Consider the following 12835-nt stretch of genomic DNA (forward strand, 5'->3'; position numbering starts at 1 on the left):
AATCTCACCTATGACTTTTTAAATTACCTCTGCTGAAATCCTTTTAAATGTGCCACCTCTTTTCTGCCAGGACGCTGACTGATACACATAAGAGGACCTACTTCCCACTTTCTTTTAAAATATTTGAAATTCCTTTTCATGTATTTTTATGTCTTAACTTTGTGTACCACTCTGTATACGGAAGTCACACAGAAGCAAAAGATGTCAAAAATCTACAGGGTGCATTTCTTACTTTTTCTGGTGAGAGGTGGTGCGACGGGTACAAAAGACAGCGATAATCACAACCACCACGATGGTGATGACGCCAACAGAAACAATTATGACCAGCAGCATGTTACTGTCCAGTGGAGAGGTGGGGCTCCCGTGAGGGCTGTTACTGCCTGCAGAGGAGAAGTGGTATGTTGTTAATGTTAGAGAATCTGAAACATGCATACTGTCAAGCTACAGAACCACTGATATCTCACGTGAACTTCTTCATAATACTCACCGCTCTGCCTTATATAAACGTGCCGCAGGAGCATGGCTCTCTCTTCTAGATGATGAGCTCCTAGACAGCTAAGAGTCTGTCCTATCAACAGTGCTCAAGACAGAGACTGCTCAAAGACAGTGCTTAATTAAAGCTTCTCAAATTGTACTGAACATTCAAGAGCTTTCAAAGGTTGAGATATACTTAGACGAATAAAGAATCTTGCCTCTCTGGTGTCTCGTGATAAATAAACTCATCTTATAAAGCCCCACTTATAAACCATTTCGTTTTCTGGTTTTCAAAACCATTTAAAAATGTTCATTCATACAAAGCAAAGGTTTTCCCCAACATAAAGATATCTGAGATCATAAAAACTGCATGCAAAGTCTGTTTTTGTAAATACACAGCCTATGCAGAGTTAATTCTCTTGTTCAACTTCAAGAAACAGTAGGTCTGAAGTATGAGAAACACTGAACAGTTACTGTGCATCAGTCATTGCTCTAGGTACTAGGGGTGCAATGGTGAACGAAGATGTGAATGTTTGGTGGGGGGAATGGGGCAAACGATAAATAAATTATTAGTTTCTTATTTATTAGTTTCACATGAATGGTGTGAAAAAAAAGAAAACGAGGTGATATGATACAGAGTGTCTGGGTAGCTAATTTAAATTGAGTGGTTAGAAAAAGCTTCTCTGAGAAGATGGCATTGAGTTGAGATCTGAATGATAAGAAAGATCCCATCATACAAGGGGAAGGACCCTGAGGCAGGAAAAAGCTCTTCTCAAGGAAGAGAAATGCAGCCAGTGCTGTTAAAGAGAGAGATGCCAGTCAGAGGGAAGGAAGTGAGGAGAAAAAAAGGCATGAGCTGGAGAAGCTGCAGAGGCCGGACCACTTAGGACCCTGAAGATACTCCGATTTTCTTTTCCTTCTTCCGACTATTGTTATTTCCTCATTGCTGAAAGGATGAGGTCCAGGCTTTGTAATCTAGCTCTGCGTCTGGCTGTCTTCCATTTCTTGAAACATTTCTTTGCTTCCCTACTCAGGTTATTCATGCTCATATTATAAATGTGGCAAATCCCAGCACACACGTCTAACCACCATGGATATTTGGTGTCTTTCCTTCTAGCTACTCTCTCTCTTAACTTTCTAACAATCAGAGGTATACAATAATGGGATGAGCTGCCTTGCCAAGTCATGGATCTTTTGTACGTAACAGGCATCCTGCCAGCGTGAGATATTGTGGAAGAAAAGCCTACCATCCAAGGATGGCCTGGAATGTGTATTTAAAAAAATCTCCTGAAGTGGTTCTCATGACAACCTGGTTTAGAAATTTATGTTCGAATCCCAACTTACACTCATTGTGGGAGTCTCTTCCGTAATGCTGGGTTAGCTGACCCTCCAACTTTGCTCCTTTGATTTTTATAGGCTACATCTAAGCACAGTGATAAATCTGGGGCTGATTTAGAAGGGCTTAAAAGTTTATTCTACTTTTGGTCCATCATTTTTATCCTTCATTTATGAGAAAAAGGTAAGCAGACAGACGACTTAAACCGTACATACTGACCTTCAATAAAATAACGTTTTTATATTTGGGAAACACCATGGTACTGGGGCTGCTAAAATGGACTATATTGTTCATATTAGAATACGGCTTTCCGTAACACTGTTATTGACGGCAGTGCTGAACCACTGGGTTGGTACTTGGTAGGGTGGGCATTGCGTAACAGAGGCTGGGGAGCTGAAATGAGGGAGGCAGGAAGAGGTGGAGGTGGTTCTTCCCTGCATTTAACCGTGACACATTCTCATTTACCTGCATCTGACCTCTAACATGTGAGCTGGACAAAAGCTTTCTGCTAAGATACAGCAAGAGTTAGCTGCCAATGAACAGTCCTACCAGGGACAATATATATGCTATTTCTTTACGCCTTATCTGGACTACTGTAACTGTTTCCTAATTCCTCCTCCCTGATTTCATACTCTTCGCCCCCAACTTACTCTTCACTGTTATCAGAGTAGTAACGGTTGATAACGGAACATGGAAGTCATAGTGTACCAGTGGTGTCAGATATTTTACATGTTATTTGTAGCATAAAGTTCAAATGTCTTTGCGCTGGTACTTGAGTTTTTGACAGGCTGATTCTAACCCGTGTTTTCAACTCAATCCCTACCCTGTCTCTGTGCAGTGCGACCCCTGGAGAGAGCAGGCTGTTTTATTAATATACTGTCATGCCTCTGCACACGGTGATACTGCTTCCTGGCATGTCCAAGCTCTATCTTGACATTTAACAATCTTCTAGCATCCTTGAAGACCCGGGTTAGACAGCACCTCTTCGAGGAAGCTTTCCTTTACCAGGTAGTTTGTTACTTACTCCTCTTGCTCCCACGGCTTGCCACATAGAGCCTGCATCTTTAAAAACATGCGCGTGGGCTGGGCATGGTGGCTCATGCCTGTAATTCCAGCACTCTGGGAAGCCAAGATGGGCAGATCACCTGAGGTCAGGAGATCGAGACCAGCCTGGCCAACATGGTAAAACTCAAACTCTACTAAAAACACAAAAATTAGCTGGGCATGGTGGCGGGCGCCTGTAATTCCAGCTATTCAGGAGGCTGGGGCAGAAGAATCACTTGAACCCAGGAGGCGGAGGTTGCAGTGAGCTGAGATCATGCCACAGCACTCCAGCCTGGGCGACACAGCGAGACTCTCTAAAAAACTCCCCCCAAAACAAAAATCAATGTATGAGTGAATACATAAATAAACGAAAGACAAAGGAGTAATTACTTCCCTCACAGCCTTAAAAATTATACTGTGGACACATATAAATGTCACATATACAGGAGGAGGAGAAACTCATAAACAGATTCCTAGAACTTGGAGAATACTTATTTCTAGAAGAATGCAAGATTGTCTGGTTCTTCTAAGGCTGATTTCATTAAAATCTGGGCAGTTCCACTTTCGATTTAAACAGATAGCTGGAGATTAAGACGTCACTGTATTTTCACAATTAGACTATGAGTTACTAGAGGACAGGCGTTTCTCTCGTATGTCTATCTCTTCCATATGTGAAGAGACAGTAAGGGTCATTCCTAGTAACTACTTCAGTGGACATTTTGCCACTCTAGATTCCCACGTCTGGAATAGGACCCCTGCTTTTTAGGCTGAATGTGACAGTGGAAAAAGCACAGAAATTAGAAGCCCTGAGTTTTGGTTTTAGGACTGCCATAATTTAGTGGGTGGCCCCAGGCACATTTCTTCTTCACCGAGTTTCTGAATGTATTAAATGGAAATAATGGTACCTGTTCTCCCTGCTCACCGTGTTCTGAGACTCAAATTTGACTTTATGTGTGAAAGTAACTTACAAATGGTGAAGTTCTGTAAAGATGGGGGTGTCATCATTAAATTAGAAGGCACCAGCTCTCAAGATGGCCAGGAGAGTGGGAAGAATCTTCTAGAATGACTGCACTGAAAACACGGCAGTACGTAGAAGTACTGGGAGAACTTAACGATTCTAAAGGCATTTGTCTGGCTTGTTTTGGATGGTGGCTAATCCCCCTAGTGGGTTTATTTTTGAAAGCAAAATTCTAACTCTTTTCTAGAGGCAACAGGAAGAACAATATGGTCAGGATTCAACCTCAAGTTGGATAAGAGGGGAAACAATTTTATTTATGAATCCTACGATGAATGGGCTGGGAGTCATTTGGCAAACTTTTGTCAGAAAATGCCTAAAGCCAGATCTAGTAATAAAAGAAAACAGGTTAATATGCTACAACCCACCACACACAAGCTATACAAGACATTTTAAAAATTTAAGCAAAACTGCCTCATATCCACAGCAAGCAAAAAAAAAAACAAACAACAAAAAACAAAAAACACCATGGGAAGGGCTTTACCGCTCATTGGAGGTTTGTAGTCAGATCCTAGGTCTGGCAGCCGGCTTCCTTTCCCTCCAGACCCTGAGGCTAAAGGAGAAGAAATCACGTCAACAATGACCCCACACATTTGGTATGACAATCCACTTGGTAGCTAGTGAGTGTTTTCAACAAAAAACACAATTTTTAGTCTCTTCTGTCCATGAGAACATGAAGTAGCACATGAATCATGGGAATCTACAGTCTACGTGTGCAAAGCAAACTAAGGTATAGCTTTCTACGCAATGAGGCGTCTGAAAGACTGACAGCCTTGCCTCACAGCTGTGAGCTGTCACTGCTGTTTAGAAGGTGGGACAGCAGGTCCTGTTTCTCTAGCTTAGGAAGCCGTTCCCAAAGGACTGCTCAGAGGAGCTTCTCTTAGAAAAGGAACGAAGGGGACTAATTAGGTTAATGTCTACACTAAAGAACTATACTCTTCCAAGGGACCTGGCTATGTGGATCTGAACTAGCAGGCATCTGTATTGTTCGGATTCTTTTCTTTTCTCAAATGAGAACGTTTTCCTTCTGAATATAAAGTTACCCTGAGCAGAAACAGGAAGGTAAATCGAAGTTCAAATCAGGTTCTCAGTTCCTGCTCAGTCACCTGAACATTCAGAGATTGAAAAAAAAGAAGAGTCTTCCTCCTAGTTACTAAAAAAAGACACTGTCTCCTAATCCATCATCAGGGAACACACTAAGTGAGGCTGCTGACCTCAGGCCTGGGACCACCCTAGGAGGGGGCCTCAGAAAGTGCAAATACCAGTTTTTTCAAAAAACGTTAAACTTGGTCACGACTTTTGCTCTTCACATTTATAGGAAAAGCAGCTTGGGAAAGGCAAATACAAGAACCTTTTCCCAATAGAGCAAAGGTATCAATCTAAGGTCTATGCCCAGAAAGCAATACCGTACTTCTCCTGAAAGGAGGTCTGAAAGAACTGCAAAGTAAAAGCTGCTTCATGAAGTTAGTTAGGAGGCTAATCTAGCACGCTGTTGAACAGGCTGACTGCAATTGCGTATCGGCTCCATCATATACAACTGTTTGACTTTGGGCAAGTTGTTTAACTATTCATTTTGAGCCTCAGTTTTCTCACTGTAAGACAGGGATAATAATGGTATCCACTTCACAAAGTTATTGTGAGGATTAAATGGAAATTTAATACCGTAAAATATTTTTAATACTGCCTGACACATAGTAAATGTTCCATAAATGTTAACTACTCCTATTACAAGCATAATAAATCTTCAGGAAAGAGTATAATCTTCCCCTTACAGAGGCAGAGAGCATGAAGCTTCAGAAAACACTTATAAATGAGAGTTATTTCTACAAATAAAGCCTTACTAGAAATGTATAAACTAGGTGTCTCTGCAAAACATTAGAGCTAATGTCAAGTACTTCTATAAATTATCAGGATATATATATATATATATATATATATATATATATATATATGCACACACACACACACACATTTGGGCAAATGAAAAAAATTAAAATCTGAAGTTTTCTTTATGCAGTTAATGTAGCAGAATAAATCGAGTGACTAAAACAACGTTTGCTGTATTTCCAGAAACTGAAAACCCCTCAAAAGAAGATACCAGGAGTTCTTGGATATCTAAAAGGGCATATTCTAGAATTTACTCACAGTCCCTGGCCTTTTTCCACTGTCCACACATATTACTTTATCTCCTTACTTCTGATGCCATCATTTCTCCCAAATGACACACACCATATATTAAGAGTCCAGTTGTTCCCCATATGCTATTCACTATGACAAAGTCTAGCTGGTGGAGACGGCTTAGCACCTGCAAGGCTCTTCAGGTTTGAGTGTACTTAGTTGACAGGTAGGCTGCATTTAAGCCAAACTATCCAGAGCACCACATTATGTACACAATTGTCAAAGAACACAAATTATTAACAAACTGGATGATTTATATTGCTATATTTCCCAACATTTTTTCTCTTAAATGTAAACTCTGAACAAAAAATTCCAAGGATGAACCGAGCACCAAAAAACTCAATGAGTAAAGAATTTTAAGTACCAGAGGTGGCATGCAGCGAAGAACTGCACTCTGGCTATTGAATCCAGTGAGAAAACAATGAGCTCATTTATATTCTGTGCATATATATATATATATATATATATATATATATATATAATGGCTATTTTTATACTCCTGCACTTTCACACAACAGAAAGTATGTTTGCAGTTTCTCCAATGTACAACAAAAGACTCAGTGAATGCAAACACATTTCCGAAGTGTTTTGGAAAACTTCACACATCAAGTTCTGACTCTTCCTTGCCATTAGCCAAGATCCAAATACCTTACATTTCTAGTAACTACTCTTAAACTAAGATAGCAATCATTAAATTTCCTTTTAATGTTCGCTCTCAATATGTAAAACATACTAGCATTAGCTGGCTTCCCAGAGATGAAAATCTCGAAGTATAGGTATTCCTCCACCATGGCAGTGTCAAGACTGCTGATGGATGGTTTCAAGAATGGTGACATGGAGGCCCCTGTTTCCTAAGTTCCCACTTCAATTATTACTATTATTTTATTATTTTACTTTTTTTGAGACAGGGTCTCACTCTGCCACCAAGGCAGGAGTGCAGTGGTGTGATCATGGCTCACTGCAGCCCAGCCTCCACCTCCCAGGCTCAGGCAATCTTCCCACCTCAGCCTCGGGAGTAGCTGGGACTACAGGTGTGCACCGCCATGCCTGGCTAGCTTTTCTTCCCCAATTTCTTGTAGAGGGGAGGTCTCGCTTTGTTGCCCAGGCTAATGATCCTCCCACCTTGGCCTCCCAAAGTGCTGGGATTACAGGCATGAGGCACCGTACCCGGCTTAAGTTTTCAATGCAAATAGTGTCAGTCCTCTTTTAATATGATCAGTATGTTTAAGGAGAGAAATGAAAAAAGAGCTCTGAATTAAGTTTACGGTAACAGAATAAACAAAGCACTAATGTAGTCACAGAGAATCACAACATTTAGTAAGGTAAATTTGTAGGTTCTTTGTGGGAAGAGGGAAAAAGGATATTCACTCAATGTGATCACAGCTTTCCACTTAGAGACACTAATACAATTCTAGATGCTATGAATATGAACAATTGGTATGATCAGTCTAATCAGGACTCAAATGCCTATCTTTGCTACAGAACTTCAATATCTTAGCATAAAGGATGATCTGATCTACACTTAAAACCAGTCTCCTACAGCTGCAGGATGCAGTTCATGGACTCAGTTTTCTTCTGCCAGCCTGGTTAGCTCCTACATAAATTCCCCAGCTTTTCAGAACATGGACTCAACTCTACTTTGGCCAATAAATATGTGGCTTTTAATACATGGTGCTGATTTTTCAAGAAAAAAAAAAAAAAAAAAAAAAAAAGAAACAAAAATAAAAAGCTAACAGGTCACAAAAGAAAGGAAAGGAAAGAGAGGCCATCTACTCATTTACCTTGATCATTAGGCATTTTATCAGAGGAGTCCGCTAACAGGCCAAGCACAGGGGAAGAAAAAACAAGAGCAAGGATCACAAGCTTTGAAGATGGGACAGGCAGAACTTTTTAAAAGGAAAAAAATTAAAACCCCCACAAACTTCCAAACAAATTGAATCTTGACTTTAGTGCTAACAGAAATTAAATTCATACAGGGCTTCCGTAATTCCTTAGATTCAGTCCCCAGTTAAATTTTATTAGCCTAAGCTCACTTGGTTCAATGCTTTATCTTCATTGTCTTATCTAGGGATTTATTTAAAAGGTCCTTTTAAGTCTCTTTCTTTCTTTCTTTCAGGTCCACGAGTAAGTCTTTCAGGTTAAGAGCCTGCATGAGTTGAACCATCCATCACAAGAACACACTATTTCTCCATATGGAACCAAAATAATCATATCTGATCTGACTGGTAAAAACTTTTAGATCACAGCAATTCATCTGTCCCAAATAGCCTGGAGCCAATGTCATCTTTTATATGGTATGTTTAGGCTAGTACCCCAGGGAGCACTGTTTTGGTGGTCAATGAGTAGGTAAGAAATCATTCTGGGATCAATCTTCACACCACGGCTCACAAGCTCATCATTAAGACTTCACATATTATCCATAGACTCTATATGCTCAAGTGATAGTGTAAGCACAGCCCCACTAAAAACACACACAACAAAATCCTCAGCTTGGGGACCATTACCTTTAGGTGTTCTGAATTGCACAGCTTCAGACATGGGTCCCATGCCCTTCGAGTTCCGTGCCTGGATTTTGAAGTAGTATGGTGTGTCAAGCGTTAACTCTTGTATCTGATGAGTCAGTCTGTTTCCCACAACAGGCTCAATAACCCAGTCATGTATCTCTGCATTCACATCGGTACTGTAATATATGATGTAACCTGTCCAAGGAGTGAATGGGAAAAGAAATCACTGCTTTTCCTTTTGCATTTGGTAAATCAACAAGTACCTATTATGTCATATGCATATTATAGCATATCTGAATAATGTAACCTCAAATGTCTACAATTAAAATAATGCAGTTTTGAAAACCAGGAATTGCCCGACAGGCTTTTTAGCTCTCACCGACGTGATCTCCTAGGAACTCCTGGGGGGGTCACAGTGAACTGTTACCGGATACTTCCACCAGGGGGCAGTCAATCCCCACATTGAGAAGAGAAGAGCCACAACCCCGAATCTACCTAACCCATGGCAGAAGTGCACTGCACTGTTGCTGGTTTTAAAAGGCAAAGTAAAATGTAATCCAGGCCAAGTCACACTTCATTCTTTCACAAAGAGGCAAAGGCAAAACCTAAAGAAATGACAGAAAGCCCAGGATGTATGGAAAGGGATTCCTACTGAAAGCAAGAAGCAGGACAGTGTTAAGAAACGCTTTCCATTTCCTTGGGCCATCTATTCATACAAAGGAACTTCAGGGCAAACCCCAGTTCCCCAGCACACACCCACATGGGGCAGAGGCGCCAAAGGAAGTAAGAGCAGCTGAACTCCATCAGGCTTCTCCCCCTGATAAGGCTAAGGAAGGCAGAGTGTTCCCTCTACTGTGGAAGGTTTTCCTCTGAAAGTACAAGGAAAAAAATTCCAGGTCCCCTACAAAGGCCTAGGCCAGTTCACACTTTTAACTCTATAAGAACACAGGTACCTGAAGTAGCAGGTCTCTGGGGAAAAAGGAATTAAGTATCTAATGGGCTTTGTGTGTGTGTGTGGCTTCAGGGTACAAGAGCAGAATCTCTGTTTATTGGGTATTACTCTATAGACCCAGGGAGGAGTCACATAATTCTGAAGTTGTCCATCTAGGCAGAGACAGAGAAGAACAGCTTTCTTGAAGAAAATAAATGTCCACAAAGTCCCACTACAGCCAAAGGCTGTCTAGTGCCTCCCATCCCCTGACTGCGGTCAGAACTACCAACTGGCAACCCATTTTATGCCGCAATGGGCAACCAGCACAGCCTCACCCCAATTCCAAGGACCACCATGACTCCCACCTTCCCATAAAATGACCAAGCCGGTCTTCAGACTCCCACTTCTCCCAGCAACACAGCAGTCCCCTGGAAATGTTCCTGTCAGGCAGGAAGAGGGCAATGCATGCTTGATGGTATCTTACCTGTGATTTTGCCATTGGCTTCAGAGGGAGGCTGCCAATTCACAATTATGGTCTTAGGTTTTCCCTCTTTACTCACAACGGTCACATCCTTGGGTGGAGAAGTCGGAACTACAAAATAACAATACTTTCAATCATTTCTGTCCATTTCAAATTAGTTCGCTATGTCTTCAACCTTTTCCCCTTTCAAGGCACAGTAAGGGGCACAAGACAAAAAGATAAAGCTTCCAGCTTCACAGAACTGACAGTCTGCCCGTCAAAAGTTCCAATAAAAAGAAGAATATGCAAAGTACCAAAGAGGAAATGCCATACTATGAAAATACAGAATTGGCATCTTGCTGGGATTCAGGGATAAACAGGATAATTAGGTAGGAAAGTCAAATGGCATTTGTATCAAATACCTACTGTATAGCAGGTCACATACACATAGCATCTCACTTAATATTAGTAGAAAATCTGAAAGGTAGTTATCACTACCTCTGCTTTATGGATCAGGATACCAAAAAATGAGAGAAGTTATTTAATTTGTCCAAGATGGCTTTTGCCCCGTCACTCTGGATTATTTTGTTAGAATATTTTAAATTGTAAAAGTTTTCTCTCTCACTTATAGTTGGCTCTCCAAACCAAATCCAACTTTTTTTTTTTTTTGAGATGAAGTCTTTTTTTTTTTTTTAAGACAGAATTTTGCTCTTGTTACTCAGGCTGGAGTGCAATGGCACAATCTCGGCTCACCGCAACCTCCGCCTCCTGGGTTCATGCAATTCTCCTGCCTCATCCTCCTGAGTACGCCACCACACCCAGCCAATTTTTGTATTTTTAGTAGAGATGAGGTTTCTCCATGTTGGTCAGGTTGGTCTTGAACTTTCAACCTCAGGTGATCCGCCTGCCTCAGCCTCTCAAAGTGCTGGGATGACAGGTGTGAGCCACCCCGGCTGAGATGAAGTTTTGCTCTGACACCCAGGCTGGAGTGCAGTGGTGTGATCTCAGCTCACTGCAACCTTCACCTCCTGGTTTCAAGCGATTCTCGTGCCTCAGCCCACCGAGTAGCTGGGATTATAGGCGCGTACCACCACGCCTGGATAATTTTTATATTTTTAGTAGACACGGGGTTTCACCATGTTGGCCATGCTGGTCTTGAACTCTCCTGACCTCAAGTGATCCTCCCGCTTTGGCCTCCCAAAGTGCTGGGATTACAGGTGCAAGACACCACTCGCAGACCCAAATATAACTTTTAAAAGCCCAATTTCTTCAAAGAATAGATGATTTACAGATTAATATTTTTCACTATGAGTTTATTTTGAAAACATACTGCCAACTATTGAGGTTACTGCTCTAAAGTGAAGCTGTTTGTTTATGCAACAGGATAGTGTGTTTCTTGTGTTTTCATATTATAGCTGAAAACTTTTAACACACTAGTAGGAAAATGAGCAAATTAAGTACATCCTTAAATTTACTCAACTCTTCGTAAAATACTAGGATTCTCCCAGTGTAAAATGTAAGGAAGCCTGGTGAAACACAAATATCCTAAGGGAAAACACAATCTCATTTGTTAGGTAATGGGCTGTGGTTAAAGTAAAAACATAGTCTTAAAATGGCTGGCAAAGAAAACAAACTCAAGGTCTATTTAAACTTGAATGCGCTGTATTTCTAACTCTTCAAATCCAACCCTTTTCTCTGTACGAATTTCGACAAACTGTGCAGAAGACAAAAAGACATTAAGGCCAAGCCCAGCTTGTAGAGAATTTATAACTCAATTTTGCACTATTTATATATAGGAGAGAAAGAAATAGGAGGCCAAAACAGACAGAGATCTGAAATGGTTATGTATATCCCTAGACTAGGAAAGCCCAGGGGGTGCAGAAAGGCACGTCTAAAAGTCAGCAAAAACCAAACAATCTTAAGCCCAGGTGGCCTGTTCTCTCTTTAATTTGCTTCGTCATCTTTTCTCTCTCATGTCCACTTACAGAGACCTTAGAGATTATTTCAGTGGAAGATTTTACAAGACAGTAATTTGTTTGCACAGAAACTGCAGAGGCAGCTTTGGGGTCACCTAGCACAGTGTTCAGGCTCCAGCAAGCATGGCAGTGGAACTGCTTGGTCAAAGGCAGGTCACTTCATCTTTTCTATCTCAGTTTACCAGTAAAGCAGGATTAATGGGAATAATCCCTTACATCTACCCAGTGCTTTGTAATTTACCACGTTTCCCCAATCTATTCCTCATTTTACCCTTACAATAACCCTATAAAGTAGTAAAGGTGGAGATTGTTACCCCTCTTTCCTATAAAGTAACAAAGGCAGTGTTACTCCTCTTTTAAAGATAAAGAGACCAAGATTTAGAGAGGCTGGATGACTTGCTCATGATCACATGTCAATAGAGGGCTGACGTGGGATTTAACTCAAGTCTTTTGATTCCTAAAATCTACTCTGCTTTGCATTATAGTATTGTGTTATTTGCCAATGTTCTTGTTCAATGATTAAAAAAACATTATTCATCAGCTGAAACAGCAAACACTGAGTTCCACGTGTAGTTGCTCACTGTGTTTTGCAAATACGTCAATTCATGCCCTCAGTTCTTTCCTTGGGTAGTAAAAGCAGGGGATGAGTGCCTCATGACTTGGAACGTGGCACAACTCGAGCACAGACTTCCACTGGCTTTCATTTCTTGCAAAGAGAAGAAATGCCATGTGACATGGTTTCCGACACCACATACCTAATTCAAAGGTGGTGCCATGGGCTGTCATACTCCATGTGCTTGACCTTCGACCTTTGGTCACCATCACAGAGAATTCATAGAGCGTATTTGGTTTTAAACCAGTCACCAAATAACTCAAAGTGGTTGCATTTGCATTCTGAAAAAAAAAAAAAAAAAAAA

General features: G+C 41.0%; 1 protein-coding gene across 11 annotated transcripts in view; it reads right to left on the bottom strand.

Moving 5' to 3' along the window:
* The window catches only part of NEO1 (neogenin 1), a 247353-nt gene that overhangs the window by 23219 nt on the left and 211299 nt on the right, over positions 1-12835 (bottom strand). For 8 of the 11 annotated variants that reach the window (XM_074392691.1, XM_039468855.2, XM_039468852.2 and 5 more), the window contains 6 exons: positions 12674-12812; positions 9967-10074; positions 8552-8746; positions 7829-7861; positions 4354-4422; positions 233-380 (listed from right to left, as the gene is read on the bottom strand). In XM_074392691.1, coding sequence (XP_074248792.1) covers positions 233-380; positions 4354-4422; positions 7829-7861; positions 8552-8746; positions 9967-10074; positions 12674-12812 — 692 coding nt within the window. The remainder of the gene's footprint in view (positions 1-232; positions 381-4353; positions 4423-7828; positions 7862-8551; positions 8747-9966; positions 10075-12673; positions 12813-12835) is intronic. The other 3 variants (XM_039468854.2, XM_039468851.2, XM_039468853.2) reach the window with 1 other exon arrangement.

The sequence above is a fragment of the Saimiri boliviensis genome, chromosome 2 (assembly GCF_048565385.1).
Source record: "Saimiri boliviensis isolate mSaiBol1 chromosome 2, mSaiBol1.pri, whole genome shotgun sequence".
NCBI lineage: Eukaryota > Metazoa > Chordata > Mammalia > Primates > Cebidae > Saimiri > Saimiri boliviensis.